A 22,290-nucleotide genomic window follows, 5' to 3' on the forward strand; every position below is an offset into this window, starting at 1 on the left:
ATTAAGTGCTTTGCAGTGTAGTCACTGTTATAATGTAGGAAACCATTATCCAGTAAATATGGATGATGGCCTAGGAACCATTTCTGCTCTCACAACAGTCTTCCAACTAATCTGAGTTTAAACAAAGGGGAAAATAACAATTTTAGACGAGTACTACCAGGCTCCCTCCACATAAAGTCACCTTGCAGAGGAGAGATACCATGGAAGGGATTAGTTTTGGTATGAAGAATGAGGAGCAGTAATCTCAAATAAATTGTACAATTTTAAAGGGGGTGCAGGAATAGAGATCTGGGGTGAATGAACACTGTTACGACCAAGTGAGAAAGAGGTCTAGGGTTCCCTTTCAGCCTTCACCTGATCTTACTGTAACAGGATTTTATTTTTTAAACACACTGTTTTTAGCTCCCCCTTGGTGAATCTTTGTACATCACTTTACAATTATAAGGTAAAGAAACCAGCACAAACACACAGGTTTTCTTAGGTTTAAAGAAGGAAGGTTGAAATGTATTAAACTTCAACTCTAATTCAGTTGATGCTCCATGCTAGCATGCATGAGCAATACACACATACAAATAGAGACAGAAAAGAGCAGAAGAAATAAAGTGGAAAAGTTTGAGGCAATATCTGAAGAGTATTTGTTACGGTCTTCAAGCTCACTGTAGAGTCCTTGGTTGTAGGTAGATCTTGCTTTTCGTTGGGGCCCAGTATTCTTCTTAAACCTTGTTTGCTGTAGGAGACTTTTCTCTCTTGGGGTTCATGTGTTTTTAGTGAATTCAGTTCTGTGAGAAAGAGATGAGAGCAGACAGGCGAGGCTGGGGCGAGCCAGCAAGGTGAGGTCTTTCCAATCCAGGAGCAAACAGCTTTCTGATGGCTCTCAGTTCAAAACTCTGCAACAGCCAGTTAGTCATGTGACTAACTGGTCTGACCATGTCTGTTTGTCGATTGTATTGGAGCAGGGGATAGCTGCTTTGTCTACAAGCACTGTCTGTTAATATGCAAAAGTGTCTTTCCAGCCTGGGGCCTGGCAACCCCTTGTCACAGGCCTTCTCTTCTTCCAGCAAGAATTTGAAATTTAATGTTCATGTGGCAAAATTAATAATGCCTGATCCTTGGCAGGTGGGGGCCTGCATGACAACACAAATCTTTGAAAGTGGCTGGATAAGTTGAGAAAGCAGTTAAAAAGTCATATGGGACCCTTGACCTTATAAACAGAGGCAGAGAGTACAAAGGCAAGAGAGTTAAGCTAAACCTTTATAAAACACTGGTTAGACCCCGGCTGGAGTATTGTGGCCAATTCTGAGCACCGCACTTTGTGATGAATGTCAAGGCCTTTGAACGGGCGCAGGGGAGATTTACTAGAATGTACCAGGGATGTGAGACTTCATGTGGAAAGATAAAGTAAACCCAAAATATCACTGTCGAGTAAACCAGGAGAGTAAGTCACAAGAACAGAAACTTAAATGAGTGAAAAGTACGTTTAAAACAGACATTTAGTGAAAAAAAACTTTCATTGAAAGGTAATCAACTTTCAGGGTAGTCTATCAGGTAGGATAGTATGGTAAAAATATTAGGAGAGGTTAAATGTAGTTGAATGCTCAAGTGGGTGGATGAAATACTAGAGCAATGAACTTTAATGGGCTGTTTGTCCCTTTTCCACGTCGATTTCTCAGGTACCAATTACTGATTTCATTTGAACATATCTGTGGATATTTTCACATATGAGACGGCTTCACTAACAGTAACTTTTTATCCTATTCACAATACAGCTCAGTAGTTTCCAAGGTCACTGCAATTTTAAATAAGTATTAAAATGTTAAATTGTATCACTTCTGCAGTTCCGAAAGGAGACTTTCAAATTCAATCTCCCTTGATCTCCAAACCGTACCTGAAAATAATCTCAGTATCCTCAGTCCATTAACTCCTATTATTTGGGAAGAATTCATACAGGTTCTCACAATTTTAATGTTTAAATATCCTCCTGAAATATTGAGCTCCTGTTCATATTAGAGTCTCAGGTTCTGGAAGTGAGCACTGCTCTATCAAGTAGATAATTGGCAAAATAACTAGCAGTGTGAACCAAGAGCACATTCCCATCCAGTATGCAGAGCCAAGTTGTGTGATATCATTCTTGATCTGTTCCATGTGACGGTTGGTGAATATAGACCATGACATGAGATACAATAGAGCTGAAAGTAATAACAGGGACAACTTTAATAGTTTTGCAAAGGTCAGGTTGGCAACTCATGTAATTTTTATTGTGTTATATAGTTCTGTGTGACAGGTGGCAACTGGAAAAAGACCCATTAAAAATAGTTTCACAATGAAAATTATCCAACTTACATCAGATAGTTTTGTTTGATGTGACGGTGTTTTTTCCAGGCACCATAATGGTTTATGGCTGAGATTGGCTACAAACTCAACCTAAATCTGCCAGTAGATCTACTCATATTTTTTTCAAATTACCGTATAACAATGCTTTGAATTAGTCATAGAGAGATACAGCACTGAAACAGGCCCTTCGGCCCACCGAGTCTGTGTCGACCATCAACCACCCACTTATACTAATCCTACATTAATCCCATATCCCCTATCACATCCCCATCTTCCCTCAATTCTCCTACCACCTACCTACACTAGGGGCAATTTACAATGGCCAATTTACCTATCAACCTATCAATGAATGTTAAGATAAATTTTATACAGTTAATGTTAAACATTCACTCCCTCTACCACCAACGCACAGTGGCAGCAGTGTACACCATCTACAAGATGAACTGCATCAACTCACTAATGCTCCTTCAACAGTACGTTCCAAACCCGCAATCTCTACCATCGAGAAGAACAAGGGCAGCAGACACATGGGAACACCAGCACCTGCAAGTTCCCCTTGAATCACACACCAACCTGACCATCGCTGGGTCAAAATCTTGGAACTCTCTCCCGAACAGCACTGTGGGTGTACCTGAACACGGACTGCAGTGATTAAGTAAGGTGGCTCACCACCACCTTCTCAAAGGCAATTAGGGATGGGCAATAAATGCTGGCCTAGCCAGCGACACTCATATCCCATGAACAAATCAAAAATGAGCCATCCTCATTGAAATAGGTTTGTCAGCTCAGCAGTCACAAGGGAGTCAACATCCCCACAACTGCTGGTCAGTAAACAGAACACAAAACAAAATGCTTCATAGGTTACTCAGCAGTAAATTTGGGTTATCCCTGTCCACGTGATTGGTCATCAGCTGTGGTCTGTCGCCCATAAATTCAACTGAATGCTCAATTCGTCAGGATAAAAAGCTGAGTTTGATCACTTTGTCATAGCAAAATCAATCTGTTGTATCTCAGTGGGTAAATGGGCCATACATGCCAGGAAAGTCCCAAGTTCCATCTTTAGTCATTGTTGAGATAACTGTGGTGGGAATCCTACAATTGACCACACAATTGATAGTAAGTGTTGGCAAGTTATTCACCGCACCAGATATCCACATATTCACTTTCAGCGGGGATCGCCACACAGCGATCAGAGTTGAGAACGCTCAACTATTTTTTCCTTCCTTAACAGAGGGACACTGGTGCCAGTTGTAGTACCCTTACTGCCATCCTAGCTGACATCAGCACAGATTGAGGTTTGAATCTGAGACTTTCTTAACCTGCATGGCTCTGTTACTCACTGCCTTTAACCAGCTGAACCAGCTGAGGAGCACCAGTCGTACCACTATGGACTTACCAGTTGGCACCAATATTACAAACAGCAGTTTTCCTTGATGCAGTATCCGCCCAGGATTCATCCTGGATTCACTGAAGGTGTCAGGGTCCCAGCAGAAGATGAGCAGCAAAGAGATGCAGATAGCTGTGACTGCCATCATACTCGCAATCACACCAAATACTCGCTCCACTTCCACAGCTAGAAAGGAAAACAAGATTGACTAAACAAAAAGCACAAGCAACACTTTAACATATTTCTCCTACAGTTTTTTTTCAGTTAATAAACAAAACCTGAATTTAGTGGGCCACACAATTTCCTCCACACTTTAGGATACAAATATTAATTGGGTGCAAAGTACCTGTTCAGTTTGTGCAAATTGCCCCCCTTTGTGTAGTTTTGTCAACCCCATCCCCTGCTAATACTGGAAAGGCACCTGAAACTGGGTCTCTCCCAATACACCCTAACAGCAAGTCCAAGTGTTCAGCCAAGTAGGTTGTAGGAAGTAGGTTGCCTGCCTGCCTGCCAGCAATTGCCCAGAGCAATGCAAGTGCAAAAATTGAAGATGGGGGGAATTTAAATCTGAATTGGGGATTAATTTACTGAAAATATGCTAATCAGACGAAATATCCTGATCATGACTTTCTCCATTTAAGTAAAAGCAAAATACTGCGGATGCTGGAAATCTGAAATAAAAACAAGAAATGCTGGAACCACTCAGCAGGTCTGGCAGCATCTGTGGAAAGAGAAGCAGAATTAACGTTTCGGGTCAGTGACCCTTCTTCAGAACTGACAAATATTAAAAATGTCACAGGTTATAAGCAAGTGAGGTGGGGGTGGGGCAAGAGATAACAAAGGCGAAGGTGTAGATTGGACAAGGCCACATAGCTGACCAAAAGGTCATGGAGCAAAGGCAAACAATATGTTAATGGTGTGTTGAAAGAAAAAGCATTAGTACAGAAAAGATGTTAACGGACTGAATATTGAACAACAGCAAGTGCAAACATGAAAAAAAAACAGTGGGTAAGCAAACTGAACAAACTAAGATGAAATGAAATAAATGCAAAAAAAGGTTGTAAAAAATGTAAAAAAGAAGAAAAGAAAGAAGAAAAAACAACTAAAAATGAAAGTAAAATTGGGGGGGCTCTCATGCTCTGAAATTATTGAACTCAATGTTCAGTCCGGCAGGCTGTAGTGTGCCTAATCGGTAGATGAGATGCTGTTCCTCGAGCTTGCGTTGATGTTCACTGGAACACTGCAGCAATCCCAGGACAGAGATGTGAGCATGAGAGCAGGGGGGAGTGTTGAAATGGCAAGCAACCGGAAGCTCAGGGTCCTGCTTGCGGACTGAGCGGAGGTGTTCCGCAAAGCGGTCACCCAGTCTGCGCTTGGTCTCCCCAATGTAGAGGAGACCACATTGTGAGCAGCGAATACAGTATACTACATTGAAAGAAGTACAAGTAAATCGCTGCTTCACCTGAAAGGAGTGTTTGGGGCCTGGGATAGTGAGGAGAGAGGAGGTAAATGGGCAGGTATTACACCTCCTGCGATTGCAGGGGAAGGCGCCATGGGACGGGGACGAGGTGGTGGGGGTAATGGAGGAGTGGACCAGGGTGTCGCCGAGGGAATGATCCCTTCAGAATGCTGACAGGGGAAGGGAGGGGAAGATGCGTTTGGTAGTGGCATCGCGCTGGAGGTGGCGGAAATGGTGGAGGATGATCCTTTGGATATGGAGGCTGATGGGGTGGAAAGTGAGGACAAGGGGAACCTTGTCACGGTTCTGGGAGGGAGGGGAAGGGTTGAGGGCAGAGGTACGGGAAATGGGCCGGACACGGTTGAGGGCCCTGTCAACAACAGTGGGGGGCATTCCTCAGTTGAGGAAAAAGGAGGTCATATCAGAAGCACCGTCATGGAAGGTAGCATCATCAGAGCAGATGCGTCGAAGATGGAGAAACTGGGAGAATGGAATGGAGTCCTTACCGGAGGTAGGGTGTGAAGAAGTGTAGTCGAGGTAGCTGTGGGAGTCGGTGGGCTTATAATGGATATCAGTAGACAACCGATCCCCAGAGATGGAGACAGAGAGGTCGCGGAAGGGAAGGGAAGTGTCAGAGATGGACCATGTAAAGGTGAGAGAAGGGTGGAAATTGGAAGCAAAGTTGATAAAGTTTTCCAGTTCGGGGCGGGAGCAGGAAACGGCACCGATACAGTCATCAATGTACCGGAAAAAGAGTTGGGGGAGGGGGCCTGAGTAGGACTGGAACAAAGAATGCTCGACATATCCCACAAAAAGACAGGCATAACTAGGACCCATGCGGGTACCCATAGCGACACCTTTTACTTGAAGGAAGTGCGTGGAGTTGAAGGAGAAGTTATTCAATGTGAGAACAAGTTCAGCCAGGCGGAGGAGGGTGGTGGTGGATGGGGACTGGTTGGGCCTCTGTTCCAGGAAGAAGCGGAGAGCCCTCAAACCATCCTGGTGGGGGATGGAGGTGTAGAGCAATTGGACGTCCATAGTGAAGAGGAGGCAGTTGGGACCAGGAAACTGGAAATTGTCAAAATGACGTAGGGCGTCAGAAGAGTCACGGATGTAGGTGGGAAGAGACTGGACCAGCGGAGAAAAGATAGGGTCAAGATAGGAAGAAATAAGTTCAGTGGGGCAGGAGCAGGCTGACACAATGGGTCTGCCGGGACAGTCCCGTTTGTGGATTTTGTTAAGGAGGTAGAAGCAGGCTGTCCGGGGTTGCGGGACTATGAGGTTGGAAGCTGTAGGGGGAAGATCTCCAGAGGAGATGAGGTCAGTGACAGTCCTTTGGATGGTGGCTTGATGTTCGGTGGTGGGGTCATGGTCCACAGGGAGGTAGGAAGAAGTGTCTGTGAGTTGGCGTTGAGCTTCTGCAAGGTAGAGGTCGGTACGCCATACAACAACAGCACCACCCTTGCCTGCAGGTTTGATGACCATGTCGGGGTTAGACCTGAGAGAACGGAGTGCCTCAAGTTCAGAGGGGGACAGGTTAGAGTGCCTGCCATTTAAGTGCCTGCCTTATAATTCTGGATCATGATCTATTAAATTTATATTCCAAAACAGTGGTCAGAATAGAAACATAGCTCGACAAACTTTGCATCTCTGTTAATAGCACTGGAGGCAGACAGCAGAAACTAAGTCTGTGAAGTAAGCACAGCCAGAACTAGAACAGGAAATCAGTGAGATCAGACTGGGCTGCATCATGCAGAAGTGCTTTATGGCTTGACAGCAGCATCCTGTTAGTGAAAAATACCACTCGTGTGGCTACTGCAAAGTAGCAGCGTGAAACAGCCAGCTTCAACTGTTGCTCAAATTTTGGCCATCACGCCATAAAGACGTAATATCTACCACACAAATGGGTACTGTGATAAATGAATTCCAGTGCTAGTGCAATGCCAGGTACGCAGGCCGTACATTCCAATGACTGCCGTATCATATCAAACAGCACATCCCTTTGGCTGTTTGCAATAGGCAGAGTACTGACAGTACTCAACCAGCACGTACTTGCAAAACTCAGAACATAAGGTCTAACATTAGATTTGATTCTGCAATTGGACAGCACTTACTGAACAATCCCAAGTGTGCTAAGAATTACATAAAAAGCCAATTTAAGATTATCAGTCGGGCTCACAATGTGGCTCACTTACGCTTGCTGGAAGCTACATATATACATACACAGGGACCTGTCCTCTGCAGGCAAAAGGAACATATCCAGCCTTTGCGCCCTTTTTTGAATTAAACAAAAGCATGGGGGGACAACAGTTCCCTGGTGCATTTCCAATGCCTTTACCAATCAGAGTCGACTTGCCAACCAATCACCACACTTTTCTCATGCAGTATAAATTGTTGCTCCCTTTGAAATTTGGCATTCTTGCATATGTCCTGATGAGTGCAAGACGAAAAGCTTCGATAGCATGTCTCTTCTTTCAGCAATACGAAAGACTATCAATTTTGCTTTTTAGACAGAGAATGTACTAGTGTACTATAGTCAGAAATGGAGCATTTGGGTCGGGTACTTTTTGGGAGTGGTGGGGATGGGGGACATGTGGTAGTGCTGGTGGTAATATGACCTGCAAAAAGGGTTTTTTCCTATGGCTGTAGAGAGTTGGAGGCCTTCTGTCTGATTTGACCTTTTGATGATGATACAATCTAGTACAACAGGAATCAACCTGATAGTTTTGAAGTCCATAGTGGTTTCAACACTTGTTGGTATATTCTTCTCCCTGCTGCTTCATTATGCTTTCTCATCTAGTGCTGAAGGTTTATTACTCCTTCAATACCAGATGGAAAAGTCTAATATTTTACACCTAAGAGCAAAAAGCAAAACTTTTTGCTGATGATGCAGTGTTGTTCACACGCAGTCAAGTGGAGTTTAAACAACTCTGCAATAGCCTTTTCACTAGTTTGTGGTGAATTTGGATTAACTATCAGTCTGAAGAAGGCATTGATCAAGGCACAAGGAGGTTGATTTTGACTTGGTGCGATAGGGTAAGACAGGTGATCGCATAATCGGCAGCTCTCTCAATTTTTATTTCCATGGATTTCAAAATGAGATGGAAGTAACTTGCTCAGGTCTGGAATGGCAACCAAACATACATGAATTAGGGTTATGTAAGTATGGCAGAGATGAGGCAAAATGCCTCATAGTCGTATGCAGAGGAGCAAGTCTTGAGCTTGGGCTTAATTTTAAGACAAATTTCAAGTTTCTCTGTTTAAATTATTTATCCCCGTCTTCAGTTTCCCTGTGCCATGTAGCATTTCCTGGCGGAAAGACTGCACAGGAAATCACTCCTGTGCTTCTATCAATACTGCTGTGTCACCAGCTATCAAAAACAATAGAGAAGCCCTAACCCACAAATGGGGCTGGATTTTTACCAAGCCCACGACGTCGGCCTCCGTGGCGGTGGGGGGGCAGAAGATTGTTCTGGCAGAGGCCTGGCACGGAGGCCGACGCTGGGATGGCCTGGCCTGATCCACCTGGCGGCGGCGAAGCTCCATGGCAACCCCACCACCGCTGGGCAATAGAAACGGAATTAAAATATTTCAATGAATGGGATGAATAAATTTAAATAAACTTACCTTTAATCTTCCGGGCCCACCGCGTTCCACAGAGCGGCAGACGGCACTCCCGCGCCTTCAATTCCCCATTTGGGGAAAGCCAGCATGACACTGGTGGGGAGGAGGTAGGAGTTAAGATTTTCAGTGTGGTGAGGGGGAAATGGGGTCAAATAAATGTAATGGGTGTATGGGATGGTGGGAAGGGGTGAACTTTAAACTTTGTGCAGTCTGGGGGGTGGGGGGAAAGGTCCAATTTAAAAGGTAAGTGGGTTTTTTGGGGGAAAGGGCAAATATTAATGTAATTGTTATTGTGGGGTGGGAAAGAGACATTAGAAATTTATTTGATAAATTTTGGGGGGTGTATCTTTAAAAATTTAAATCTGTCGGCAGGGCTAGCTGCCCTTTAAAAATGGCACCAGTGCCGGCGCACAGGCAGCTGATGCCATTGCTGGTGACGGACAGCCCCCTCCACATGGTTGGCGGGGGCGGGCTGACCCAGCTATTTAAATGAGCCGCTGCACGGGAGATTGCAGCGGCTCTTTGGCATGCAGCCTGCGTGTGCGGGCCGCCATTTTTTGAGCTTGGCAGCCGGCTCTTAAAATCCAGTCCTTCGTTTCCTCTTCTTTTACTCTTCTTTCCCCTCCCCAGATGGAGAAGGGCAGGCCTTTCTCTCTGTGTTGCATTTTACATCTGTTTCCTGACAGCTGCCACCTATTGTCTGATTGATTTTATTTTAATCTCTCTCTCTGATTTGAGATGCTGTGAGGTCTTCGATGATCTTGGTATGTGTTGCCCTGATCAGTGCATATTTATTCACCTATTTCATAAACCTCATGTCAATCTGACATAAATTGTTGCAGACAGAAGGCGTGTTCATTTGAGGATTGACACAAAGTTCACAGAACAATTTACTCATTTATTTTCAACATGTTACTGAAACAGAACCACTTCTTAGCTCAATATTGTTTCTAATGGAGCTTCGTCATACAACCTGCTGTAAACTTTGAGTTTGAATTCACAGAATCGTTACAGTGCAGAAGGAGGCCATTCGGCCCATCGTGTCTGCACCAGCTCTCCGAAAGGTCAATTCCCTCAGTTCCATTCCCCCGGCTTCTCCCCATAACCCTGCACATTCTTCCTTTTCATATAATTGACTTATTCCCTTTTGAATACTTCAATTGAACCTGCCTCCACCACATTCACAGGCAGTGCATTTCAGAACTTAACCACTCGCTGCATGAAAACGTTTTTCCTCATGTCACTTTTGCTTCTCTTACCAATTACTTTAAATCTGTGCCCTCTCGTTCTCAATCCTTTCACAAGTGGGAACAGTTTCTCTCTATCTACTCTGTCCAATTCCCTCAAGATTTGAATACCTCGATCAAATCACCTCTCAGCTTCTCTTCTCCAAGGAAAACAGTGCTAACTTCTCCAATCTATCTTCATAACTGAAGTTCCTGATCCCTGGAGCCATTCTCGTGAATCTTTTCTGTACTCTTTCCAATGCCCTCACGTATTTCCTAAAGTGTGGTGCCAAGAACCGGACGCAATACTCCAGCTGAGGCCGAACTAGTGTCTTATACAAGTTCAAAATAACTTTCTTGCTCTTGTACTCTATGCCCCTATTAATAAAGCCCAGGATAATGTATGCTTTATTAACCGCACTCTCAACCTGTCCTGCCACCTTCAATGACTTATGCACATATACCACTATGTCCTTCTGCTCCTGCACCCCCTTTAGAATTGTACCCTTTATTTTATATTGTCTCTCCATGTTCTTCCTACCAAAATGAATCACTTCACATTTCTCTGCATTGAACTTCATCTGCCACCTGTCTGTCCATTCCAACAACTGGTCTATGTCCTTTTGAAGTTCTACAATATCCTCCTCACAGTTCACAATGCTTCCAAGTTTCGTATCATCTGCAAACTTTGAAATTGTGCTCTGTACACCAAGGTCTCGGTCATTAATATATATCAGGAAAAGCAAGGGTCCCAAAACTGATCCCTGGGGAACTCCACTACAAACCTTCCTCCAGCCCAAAAAACATCCATTAGCTACTACTCTGTTTCCTGTCACTCAGCCAATTTCGTATCCATGCTGCTACTGTCCCTTTTATTCCATGAGCTATAGGTTTGCTCACATTATGCGGAGACGATGGCATAGTGGTATTGTTACGGCACAGTAACCCAGAGACCCAGGCTATTGCACGGCGCACATGGGTTCGACTCCCACCATGGTAGAAGCTGGAGTTTGAATTCAATTAATAAAAATCTGGAATTAAAAGCTAGTCTAATGATGGCCATGAAACCATTGTCGATTGTCGTAAAAAACCCATCCGGCTCACTAATGTCATAAAGTCCTTTAGAGAAGGAAATCTGCTGTCCTTATCTGGTCCGACCTACATGTGACTGCAGACCCAGAGCAATGTGGCTGACTCTTAAATGGCCTAGCAAGCCACTCAAACCACTACAAAGTCAATAAGAAATGAAACCGGATGGAACACCCGGCATCGACCTAGGCACCGGAAACGACAATGGCAAATCCAGCCCTGTCGACCCTGCAAAGTCCTCCTTACTAACATCAGAGGGCTTGTGCCAAAGTTGGGAGAGCTGTCCCACAGACTAGTCAAGCAATAGCCTGGCATAGTCATACCTTACAGACAATGTCCCAGACACTGCCATCACAATCCCCGGGTATGTCCTGTCCCACCGGCGGGACAGACCCAGCAGAGGTGGCGGCACAGTGGTACATAGTCAGGAGGGAGTTGCCCTGGGGCTACTCAACATCGACTCTGGCCCCCATGAAGACTCATGGCATTAGGCAAACATGGGCAAGGAAACCTCCTGCGGATTACCACTTACCATCCCCTCCCCTCAACTGATGAATCAGTACTCCTCTGTGTTGAACATCACTTGGAGGAAGCACTGAGGGTGGCGAGGGCACAGAATGTACTCTGGGTGGGAGACTTCAAAGTCCATCACCAAGAGTGGCTCGATAGCACAATTACTGGCCAAGTCCTAAAGAGCATAGCTGCTAGACTGGGTCTGCGGCAGATGGTGCGGGAACCAACAAGAGGGAAAAACAGACCTGACCTCATCCTTGCCAATCTGCCTGTCGCAGATTCATCTGTCCATGACAGTATTGGTAGGAGTGACTACTGCACAGTCCTTGTGGAGAAAAGTCCCACCTTCACACTGAAGATACACTCCACCGTGTTGTCTGGCACGACCACCGTGCTAAATGGGATACATTTTGAACAGATCTTGCAACACAAAACTGGGCATCCATGAGGTGTGTGGGCCATCAGCAGCAGCAGAATTGTACTGAACCATAATCTGTAACCTCATGGCCCGGCATATCCCCCATTCTACCATTACCATCAAGCCGGGGGATTAACACAGGTTCAATGAAACCCAGGACTACTTGCATGTCAAACAGTGTAAGCAGCATGCGATAGACAGAGCTGAGTGATCTTACAACCAACGGATCAGATCTGAGCTCTGCAGTCCTGCCACATCCAGTTGTGAATGGTGGTGGACAATTAACCAACTAACTGGTGGAGGTGACTCCACAAATATCCCCATCCTCGATGATGGGGGAGCCCAGCACATCAGTGCAAACGATAAGGCTGATGCACTTGCATCCATCTTCAGCCAGAAGTGGCGAGTGGATGATTCATTTCAGCCTCCTCCTGAAGTCCCCAGCATCACAGATGCCAGTCTACAACCAATAAGATTCATTCCACGTTGTACCAAGAAACAACTGAAGGCATTGGATACTGCAAAGGCTATGGCTCCTAATAACATTCTGGCAACAGTGCTGAAGATCTGTGCTCCAGAACTTGCCACGCCCCTAGCCAAGCTGTTCCAGTACAACTACAACACTTGCATCTACCTGACAATGTGGAAAATTGCCCAGTCTACTCTCGATCATCAGTAACGTGATGGAAGGTGTCGTCGACAGTGCTATTAAGCCGCACTTGATTAGCAATAACTTACTCACTAATGCTCAGTTTGAGTTCCGCCTGCGCCACCCAGCTCTTGACATCATTACAGCCTTGGTTCAAACATGGACAAAAGAGATGAACTCCAGAGGTGAGGTGAGAGTGACTGCTCTTGACAACAAGGCAGTATTTGACCAAATATGGCATCAAGAGGCCCTAGCAAAACTGGAGTCAATGGGAATCGGGGGAAAGTTTCTGCTGGTCGGAGTCATACCTAGCACAAAGGAAGATGGTTGTGGTTGTTGGATGTCAATCATCTCAGCTCCAGCGCATCACTGTATAAGTTCCTCAGGGTAGTATCCTAGGCTCAACCATTTTCAGCTGCTTCATCAATGACCTTCCTTCAATCATAAGGTCAGAAGTGCGGATGTTCACTGATGATTGCACAATGTTCAGTATCATTCGCAACATTCTGCCACACAAGTGCCACGCAAAGACCATCTCAAATAAGAGAGAATCTAACCATCTCCCCTCGACATTCAATGGCATTACAGTTGCTGAATCCCCCAATATCAACATTCTGGAGTTACCTTTGACTAGAAACTGAACTGGAGTTGCCATATAAACAGCACACCTACAAGAGCAGGTCAGAGGCTAGGAGTCCTGCAGCGAGTAACTCACCTCCTGACTCCCCACAGATTGTCCACCATCTACAAGGCACAAGTCAGGAGTGTGATGGAATACTCTCCACTTGCCTGGATGGGTGCAGCTCCAACAACACAAGAAGCTCGACACCATCCAGGACAAAGCAGCCCACTTGATTGGCACCCCATCCACAAACATTCACTCCCTCCACCACCAACGCACAGTGGCAGCAGTGTGGACCACCTACGAGATGCACTGCAGTAACGCACCAAGGCTCCTTAGACAGCACCTTCCAAACTCGCAACCGCTAACACCTAGAAGAAGGGCAGCAGATTAATGGGAACGCAACCACCTGCAAGTTCCCCTCCAAGCCACACACCATCCTGACTTGGAACAATGTTGCCATTCCTTCACTGTTGCTGGGTCAAATCCTGGAACTCCCTTCCTAACAGCACTGTGGGTGTACCGACCCCACATGGACTGCAGTGGTTCAAGAAGGCTGCTCACCAACACCTTTTCAAGGGCAATTAGGGATTGGCAATAAATGCTGTCCTAGTCAGCGAAGCCCACATCCCATGAATGAATATAAAAAGGGATGTTTTGAATCAAAGAGGACTATCTTATTTATTAAGAGCTATGGTGTAGTTATATTGGACAGGTGATGACAACCTATGGTGATCAAAGGTCTGGCTGATGGCACTGAGCTATAGCAATAACAGAGCTCTGCAAATCCAAGTTTTGACACATGTGCAAAGCTCCCATCCTAGGCTAATTGCTCGTGTTAGGAGAGTATGGCGATGGGGTTTTCTCTCATTCAAAGTTCCCAGGCTATACAATGGATGGCCAGATGTAGTAAATATGAAATGCAGCTTGTCAACATGTTAGAATGATCCTTCATCTGGTGATTCAGGTGGACGTTTAAGATCACATGACACTTAACTAAATAGATCAGAGAGTCGTTCTGGTGCCAACCATGAGCAGTTTACCTGGTCAGTCATCTCACTGATGCATGTGGAATTCTGCTCTGTTTACTTACGTAAAGTAATCCATTATACATAAAGCAATTTGTGCCAGTTCTGAGCAATGTGTTAAAGTGCAACTCTCTGACTTTTAACGTGGGTTTGAAGTGTTCCATTTTGGACTGACCTTTGCTGGGAATAAGATTATCAGCTGCAGCAAAGCAGCCATAACAGCAATCAGGGAACAAAGCTTTGAAAAGGGCCAGTATTGAAGTGAGGTCATAAGGGTAGTAGAAATTACTGCTCATTTAGAATACATAACCCTTGTCTTCACCTACACAAAGTCTGGCATTCCCATCATCCTCTTTCTTGCCAAGCTGCACTAGTTCCCAAGAACCTAGCAAAAGATCCAAGTTCTTCTTTTCAAGGCCCTTCCTTGCCCGTCTAAGAGCGAAGTCCAAAGTACGGAAAGTCCTCATCAGAGAACTCCTCTTTGCTGACGATGCTGCTTTAACATCTCACACTGAAGAATGCCTGCAGAGTCTCATCGACAGGTTTGCGTCTGCCTGCAATGAATTTGGCCTAACCATCAGCCTCAAGAAAACGAACATCATGGGGCAGGATGTCAGAAATGCTCCATCCATCAATATTGGCGACCACGCTCTGGAAGTGGTTCAAGAGTTCACCTACCTAGGCTCAACTATTACCAGTAACCTGTCTCTAGATGCAGAAATTAACAAGCGCATGGGTAAGGCTTCCACTGCTATGTTCAGACTGGCCAAGAGAGTGTGGGAAAATGGCGCACTGACACGGAACACAAAAGTCCGAGTGTATCAGGCCTGTGTCCTCAGTACCTTGCTCTACGGCAGCGAGGCCTGGACAACGTATGCCAGCCAAGAGCGACGTCTCAATTCATTCCATCTTCGCTGCCTTCGGAGAATACTTGGCATCAGGTGGCAGGACTATATCTCCAACACAGAAGTCCTTGAAGCGGCCAACATCCCCAGCTTATACACACTACTGAGTCAGCGGCGCTTGAGATGGCTTGGCCATGTGAGCCGCATGGAAGATGGCAGGATCCCCAAAGACACATTGTACAGCGAGCTCGCCACTGGTATCAGACCCACCGGCCGTCCATGTCTCCGTTATAAAGACGTCTGCAAACGCGACATGAAATCGTGTGACATTGATCACAAGTCGTGGGAGTCAGTTGCCAGCATTCGCCAGAGCTGGCGGGCAGCCATAAAGACAGGGCTAAATTGTGGCGAGTCGAAGAGACTTAGTAGTTGGCAGGAAAAAAGACAGAGGCGCAAGGGGAGAGCCAACTGTGCAACAGCCCCAACAAACAAATTTCTCTGCAGCACCTGTGGAAGAGGCTGTCACTCCAGAATTGGCCTTTATAGCCACTCCAGGCGCTGCTTCACAAACCACTGACCACCTCCAGGCGCGTATCCATTGTCTCTCGAGATAAGGAGGCCCAAAAGAAAAAGAAAGAATCCTGACCTCACCACACTCTACCTCAGCAATCGACACTACAAGCATCCACCACATCCTCTGGCATTGAGTGACTTTGTCTCTGTCTCTCTTCCGCAATTCTATGTTCAGATGGTCAGTGGTTGCCCTTTCAGTCACTATGCCCCAACTCTCAGATCTCACTCCCTGAATCACTATGGCTTCCCACTTGCTTTTACTGCTTTCAAAAACCTCCTCTCCTCAACCTGGCTTTCAGGTTCCCTTTTTTCAACCTGGCTTTCAGGTTCCCTTTTTTCTTGTTTTCCCCCTTTTTCCTCCTGCTTTATGTCCATTGTTTACAAGCAGCATGTAAACCACCTTGAGACATAATTTTGAAATAGGGAATGCTATCAAAATGTAAGTTATTGATTTCAGTAGAGTTAATGATATTTTCCATATGGAATCTGTTTCTGCCCACCCCCTGTCTGCATTGATGTTCCATGTGTAGAGGATTATGGTGTTGGTACCTGACTTAGTTTGAATAAATTATTCAAAACTCATTTCACTGCACTGTTACTTACTGTTAGATGATGGCATGGAGATCTTTTAAAACTTATAAAACTACTGACTAAATCACAAACTTGCAGAACTAAATTGAATAAAATGCACTATATTGAATCATAATGTTTTCTCAGTTCTGCCTTGTCAAGTTGACAATGGTGTGACATTGAGCAGTTTAAAATTATGAGGGGTTTTAATAGAGTAAATAAGGAGAAACTGTTTCCACTAACAAGAGGGTCAGTAAACAAAGGACACAGATTTAAGATAATTGGCAAAAGAACCAGAGGGGAGATGAGGAGAATTTATTTCATGCAGTGAGTTGTTCTGATCTGGAATGCCCTATTTGAAAGGGTGGTGCAAGCAGATTCAATAGTAACTAATAGTGAGAATAGGGAAATGACAAGAGAAACTACACAATTACTTAGTCTCTGTCTTCACGGAAAGAGATACAGAAAATCTCCCAGGAAATACTAGGCAACCAAGCAACTTGTGAAACTGAGGAACTGAAAGAAATTAGTATCAGTAAAGAGGTAGTACTTGAAAAGTTAACTAGATTGAAGGTTGATAAATCCTTGGTGAGACCGTACCTGAAGTATTGTGGACAGGTGTTGTCTCCTTATCTAAGGAAGGATATATTTGCCATAGAGGGAGTGCAACGGAGGTTCACCAGACTAATCCCTGGGATGGTGGGAATGTCTTATGAGGAGAGTTTGAGGAAACGGCCTGTATTCTCTAGAGTTTTGGAGAATAAGAGGTCAACTCATTGAAACTTACAAAATTCTTACAGGACATGACAGGGTGGATGTAGAAAAGATGTTTCACCTGGCTGGTGAGTCTAGGACCAGGGGACATAATCTCAGAATAAGGGGTAGGCCATTTAAGACTGAGATGAGGAGAAATTTCTTCATTTCAGAGGGTAGTGAATCGTTGGAATTTTCTACCCCAGAGAGCTTTGGAAGCTCAATCATTGAGCATGTTCAAGACAGAAATCGATAGATTTCCTAAATCTAATGACATCAAGGGATATGGAGATAGCGCAGGAAAGTACCGTTGAGGTAGATAATCAGCCATGATCTAACTGAATGGTGGAGCAGGCTCAACGGGCTGAATGACCTACTCCTGTTCCTATGTTCCTTTCAAAAAGGAATTAAATATGTTCTTTAAAAAAAATTGCAGAACTATACCAGAACAACACGTGCATATATATAACACAGTAAAATGACCTGATGTGCTTCAAGGGAGTATTATCAAACAAAATTTGACACTGAGCCTCATAAGGAAATATTAGGATAGGAGACGAAAAGCTTGGTGAAAGAGGTAGGTTTTAAGAAGCGAGAGGAAGACAGGATTAAGGAGGGAATTTCAGAAATTAGGCATAATGCAGGTGAAGGCACAGACGCCAATGATGGAGCAATTAAAATGAGGGATGCACAGGAGGCCAGAATTGGAGGATCACTGAGATCTCACAGGGCTGTAGAGTTGAAGGAGTTTACAGAGATAGGGGGGTGCGTCACCATGGAGGGATTTGAAAACAAGGATGAAAATTTTTTAATTGAGCATTGCCGGATTGGGAGCCAATGTAGGTTAGCAATCACAGATGGGTTAATGGGACTTGGTGCAAGTTAGGATATGGGCAGCAGCGTTTTGGATGAACTCAAGTTTATGGAGGGTGGAAGATGGGAAGCCAGCCAAGAGAGCATGGGAATAGTCAGGTCTGGAGATAACAAAGGCATGGATATGGGTATCAGCAGCAGATCAGCTAAGGTAGGGATGCAGCTGTTAGGGAGGTGGAAGTAGGCACTCTTAATGATGGAGTGGATATGAGGTCAGAAGCTTATCTTGGTAAAATGCAACACCAAGGTTGTAAAGGGTTTGGTTCAGCCTCAGACAGTGGCGAGGGAGAGGGATGGAATTGGTAGCTAGAGAATGGAGTTGTGGCAGGGACTGAAAAAACTAGCTTTGGCCTTCCCAATATTTAGTTGAAGAAAGTTTCTGCTCATCCAGAACTAGATGCTGGACAAACAGCATGGCAAATCGAAGACAGTGGAGGGGTTGAGATAGGTAGTGGTGAGGTAGACCTGGGTGTCATCGGTGTACATTCAAAATGTGATGTGTTTTCAGATGATATTGCTGAGGGGCAACAGGTAGATGAGAAATAGGAGGGGGCCAATGATAGATCCTCAGAGGTAACTGCAGAAACAGAAAGAGAAGCCATTGCAGATAATTCTCTAGCTAAGACTGGATAGATAAGAATGAAACCAGGCAAGGGCAGTGCCAACCTTGTGGGAGAGGTGCTGGAGAAGGATGGTTTGGTCAACTGTGTCAAAGGCTGCAGCCAGGTCAAGAGGGATCAGGAGGGTTAGTTTACCATGTCGACAGTCACAGAGAATGCCATTTGTAACTTTGATAAATGCTGTTTCATTACTGTTGCAGTGGTGCAAACATGATGGGAGGGATTCAAACATGCAGTTGCAGGAAAAATGGCCACGGATTTGGGAGACAATAATATGTTCAAGTACTTTGGAGAGGAAAGGCTGGTTGGAGTTGGGTCGGCAGTTTGCAAGGACAGTGGGGTCAAGGTTTTTTTTTGTGAGGAGTGTTGGTAGATTTGAAGGGGAGGGGGACAGTACTTGAGGTGACGTAACCATTAGCGATATCAGCTAACATAAGCGTCAGAAAGGGAAGTTGGGTGGTTGGCAGTTTGTTGGGAATAAGGTCAATGGAGCAGGAAGTGGGTTTGTTGGACAGGATGAGCTTGGAGAGGGCATGAGGGAAGATAGGAGAAAAACTACAGAAAGATGTGAGTTCAGGACCAGGGCAGGGGAACCTTAGAAGAAGTTTAGATGGTATGCTAGCTGAAGGGAGGGTGCAGCAGAGGCTACAAACTGGATGGTCTCAACCTTGGTGATAAAGAAGTCTGTGAGCTCCGTGGACTTGGTGGAGGTGAGTATGGAAGAGGTAAGGGAGAGGGGTTTAAGAAGACCACTTTTAGTGAAAAAGAGAAGCTTAGAGTTATCGGAATAGAGAACAGTTTTGGCTGACAAGAGCTGGACCCGATAGTGCTTTATGTGGTCCAGCCACATCTGGCAGTAAATGGATAAACCAGTTGTCTGCCATAAACATTCAAGTCTGCGTCCCTTGGATTTAAGAAAGTGGAGATGAGGGTCATACCAGGGGAATGACCAAAGTAACAAGAGAGAAATAGTTTCACTGATGACCAGGACATCAAAGGTGGAGATGAGGGTATGATTGAGCAGATCTGTCATGGTGAATGGAGTGGCAAAGACTAGACAGTTGGGGATTTGAACGTGCCGTTGTAGTGACTTGGAGGAGGGCTTTTCCAGGGCACACACTGAAGACGTAACATTGGGAGGGGGAAATGGGTTGTGGGTGGAGTGCATTGCAAGGAAATGATCAGAGATGGCCGTCTCTGTGATTGACATGATAGAAGTAGAGAGGCTTTGTGAGATGGCAAGGTCGGGGCGTAGCTGTGAATATGGCTAAGGGAGTTTATTTGGAGGGAGAGATTGTGGGAGGAAAGAAGGGCAGTGAAGTCAGGAAAGAATGACAAGTTGAGATGGAGGTTGAAATCACCGAGAATGAGAAGTCGCTCAGTGCAGAGGCCGAAGGAGGAAAGCAGTGAAGATACCTCGGTGAGAAATTTGGCATGTATTTGGGTGGGCAGAAGAGAATGAGGATTTGAAAGGGGTGAGAGGGGTGGAACAAGGTAAGATGTTCTAAGGAGGAGTAAGATGCCTGAGGGGGCGGACCAAGGTGTGATTTGGTGATAAGAGCTACACTGGCTCCCTAGTGTTCTGGAAGGTGTAGCCAGGTGAGGAGGCTTCACTAAGGGGAAAAGTGGCATTACCCTTCAGCCAGGTTTCTGTCAAGCCCAAGATGTCGGTGCAATCATCCACAATATGTTCATGGATAGTAAGGGCCTTGTCCACAAATGAACAGACATTCTGGAGAGTGATGTGGCCAGTAATGGTGAGTGCTGATTCGCTGACAGAGGCCACGGGGTGAGTACTGAGTGGGGTGAGTACTGAGTGGGGTGAGTACTGAGTGGGGTGAGTACTGAGTGGGGTGAGTACTGAGTGGGGTGAGTACTGAGTGGGGTGAGTGGGACAGGAAGGAGATTGTCGAGATTAGCCCCCAATGATGGAGAAAGTCCCACTCCCCTGTTCTATCTTTCTATGCTTTATGCTTCCATCATTCTCCGTGATCCTTTCCTTTACTTGTTTAAGAGAGATCATAGACATCCCCATATCGGAGCTTGATGCAAACCCAGTTTTAGATGAAATCTCTTACCTCGGCTGAGCCGGTGGTGGAATTGAGCATTGTCGACGGCTGTTGTATTTGTGATATCGGGCATGTGCCACAGCCCCTTATTTTGATACCAGTTGGGGCTGCAAACTGAATAGATCAAAGCGACACAGCCGAATATTCCAAAGATGTTCTGCAGCAACCTGTATCTCAGCTCCTTTCCCTGCATCTTTAGCTTTCCGAGTTGTTGATGTTAAATCTGCTGATGGTCACTGTTTAAGAAAGCGGGGGGTGGGGGGGTAGTATCCGGGAGGTCCTCAACTGAATATTAGCGTGGATTTGGAAATAAACCTTCCTGTTAACTGCGAATTAATCCGACTTTGCAACCGACTGGCTGAAACCTTTCACATTTCTGATCCGCAGTATGACCCAGTGGGGTTGGTGTTTTTAAAAAAAAACCCCAAGAGCTAGTCGGAAATCACAGAACTTCCCAGTCAGATCTCAAACAGCGGCTGGAAATCCCTATGCGATCGAGTAGCTATTTGTGATCAAGCGGCCGTGGGACGATTAAACAATGAATGTCTGACGGTGAATGGAAGAGTCCTGGGGTCAGAGCCAGTGTCACCCGGGAGCAGCTCCCTCCGGGCGCTAAATCGCAGAAGCAGAGAAGTGAAACTGCAATTGGGGCGGACAGTCACATTCACATCACAGCACGGGAGGGAAATGTAACCAAAAAAAAAATGACATTTCCATTCCTGCTGTGCACCAATTGCACTGATAACCCATTTAAACAGCTCCAAGTTATGGAGATCCACACCAGTAAAAACTGGCATCTGTGCAATCCTAGTGATTTAACAGGACAGGCCATTTTATTGCCTTAAATTTTTGGATCAGCTTTGCTGTTTACAAGAAATCAGCAGAACGTTTCCGTCAGAAATTGGTTTTCCCCCACGACGTTTCTCATAAACCAAAATCAACTCTACACAACCCTGGGGTCAGGCAGCAGTCATGAGGGGTGAGACACAGTAAATGTTGTTTAAAAATAATTCTAATCTATTTTAATCTATCTCCTTTAATACCAAATCCACATCGCCTGGAATTTCCTGCCTATTTGTGACCAGAAGCACGCGCAATCGGGCGTGAAGTAAATATGCGGCCTCAAAGTTTGCCGAATTTAGGCTGTAAGTATTATACGTCCAAATTTCCTCAATCTTTTCCCACTCCCGCCCCCATACATAGGCAGCCATATTATCGGTCCCGCCCCAACTTACAGATGCAAGTTTCTTGCAGTTGCGCCTGTTCGGAAAGCCTCTCCAAATTGTGGCCACATTTTCAGGTGCACCATAGTCACCTTAAAGAGGCAAAAATCATCTGCTGCAGGAATTATTGAAGCTATGTGGATCATGGTTCTCAGGTACTTGACCTGCACTCGCTCAAATGGGTGTCTCTGGGTTGCTGAGTGCCAGAGAAAGGGTAAATGATGGGGTGGCTGTGTTGTTTCCAATGTTGTCAGAGGCACTGGGGACTGCATGCTCCTCACCAATCTTTGAAACTAGCTTCTGACCTTCACTCTCTGGAGGAAGCTTTGGCCTGCTGAAGCAGCATTCTATCTTATTCAGCTATTTTGTGAATGTCTTATGAAGAAAACATTAGTTGGTCAATTGATTGATGAACACA

At 45.3% G+C, this 22,290-nt stretch overlaps 1 protein-coding gene across 1 annotated transcript; it reads right to left on the bottom strand.

Annotated features, from left to right (window-relative positions):
• Positions 1-418: 418 nt before the first annotated feature.
• On the bottom strand, positions 419-21,508 carry si:ch211-256a21.4 (uncharacterized). The gene is made up of 3 exons (XM_068046421.1): positions 20,659-21,508; positions 3,728-3,904; positions 419-2,186 (listed from the first exon to the last, which is right to left on the bottom strand). Exons 1-3 carry the CDS (start codon positions 20,840-20,842, stop codon positions 1,999-2,001), a joined length of 549 nt encoding a protein of 182 aa, XP_067902522.1. The 5' UTR covers positions 20,843-21,508; the 3' UTR covers positions 419-1,998.
• Positions 21,509-22,290: the final 782 nt, after the last annotated feature.

This window comes from Heterodontus francisci, chromosome 14 (assembly GCF_036365525.1).
Source record: "Heterodontus francisci isolate sHetFra1 chromosome 14, sHetFra1.hap1, whole genome shotgun sequence".
In the NCBI taxonomy this organism is placed as follows: domain Eukaryota; kingdom Metazoa; phylum Chordata; class Chondrichthyes; order Heterodontiformes; family Heterodontidae; genus Heterodontus; species Heterodontus francisci.

Excerpts from the sequence above, each read along its gene's own strand:
- si:ch211-256a21.4 (XM_068046421.1), bottom strand. The coding sequence starts at position 20,842 with ATGCAGGGAAAGGAGCTGAGATACAGGTTGCTGCAGAACATCTTTGGA. Across the intron at positions 3,905-20,658 it reads CCACCACCGGCTCAGCCGAG|CTGTGGAAGTGGAGCGAGTA; the intron begins GTAAGAGATTTC and ends TTTCCTTTCTAG. Across the intron at positions 2,187-3,727 it reads TGTAATATTGGTGCCAACTG|CTCTATTGTATCTCATGTCA; the intron begins GTAAGTCCATAG and ends TATTACTTTCAG.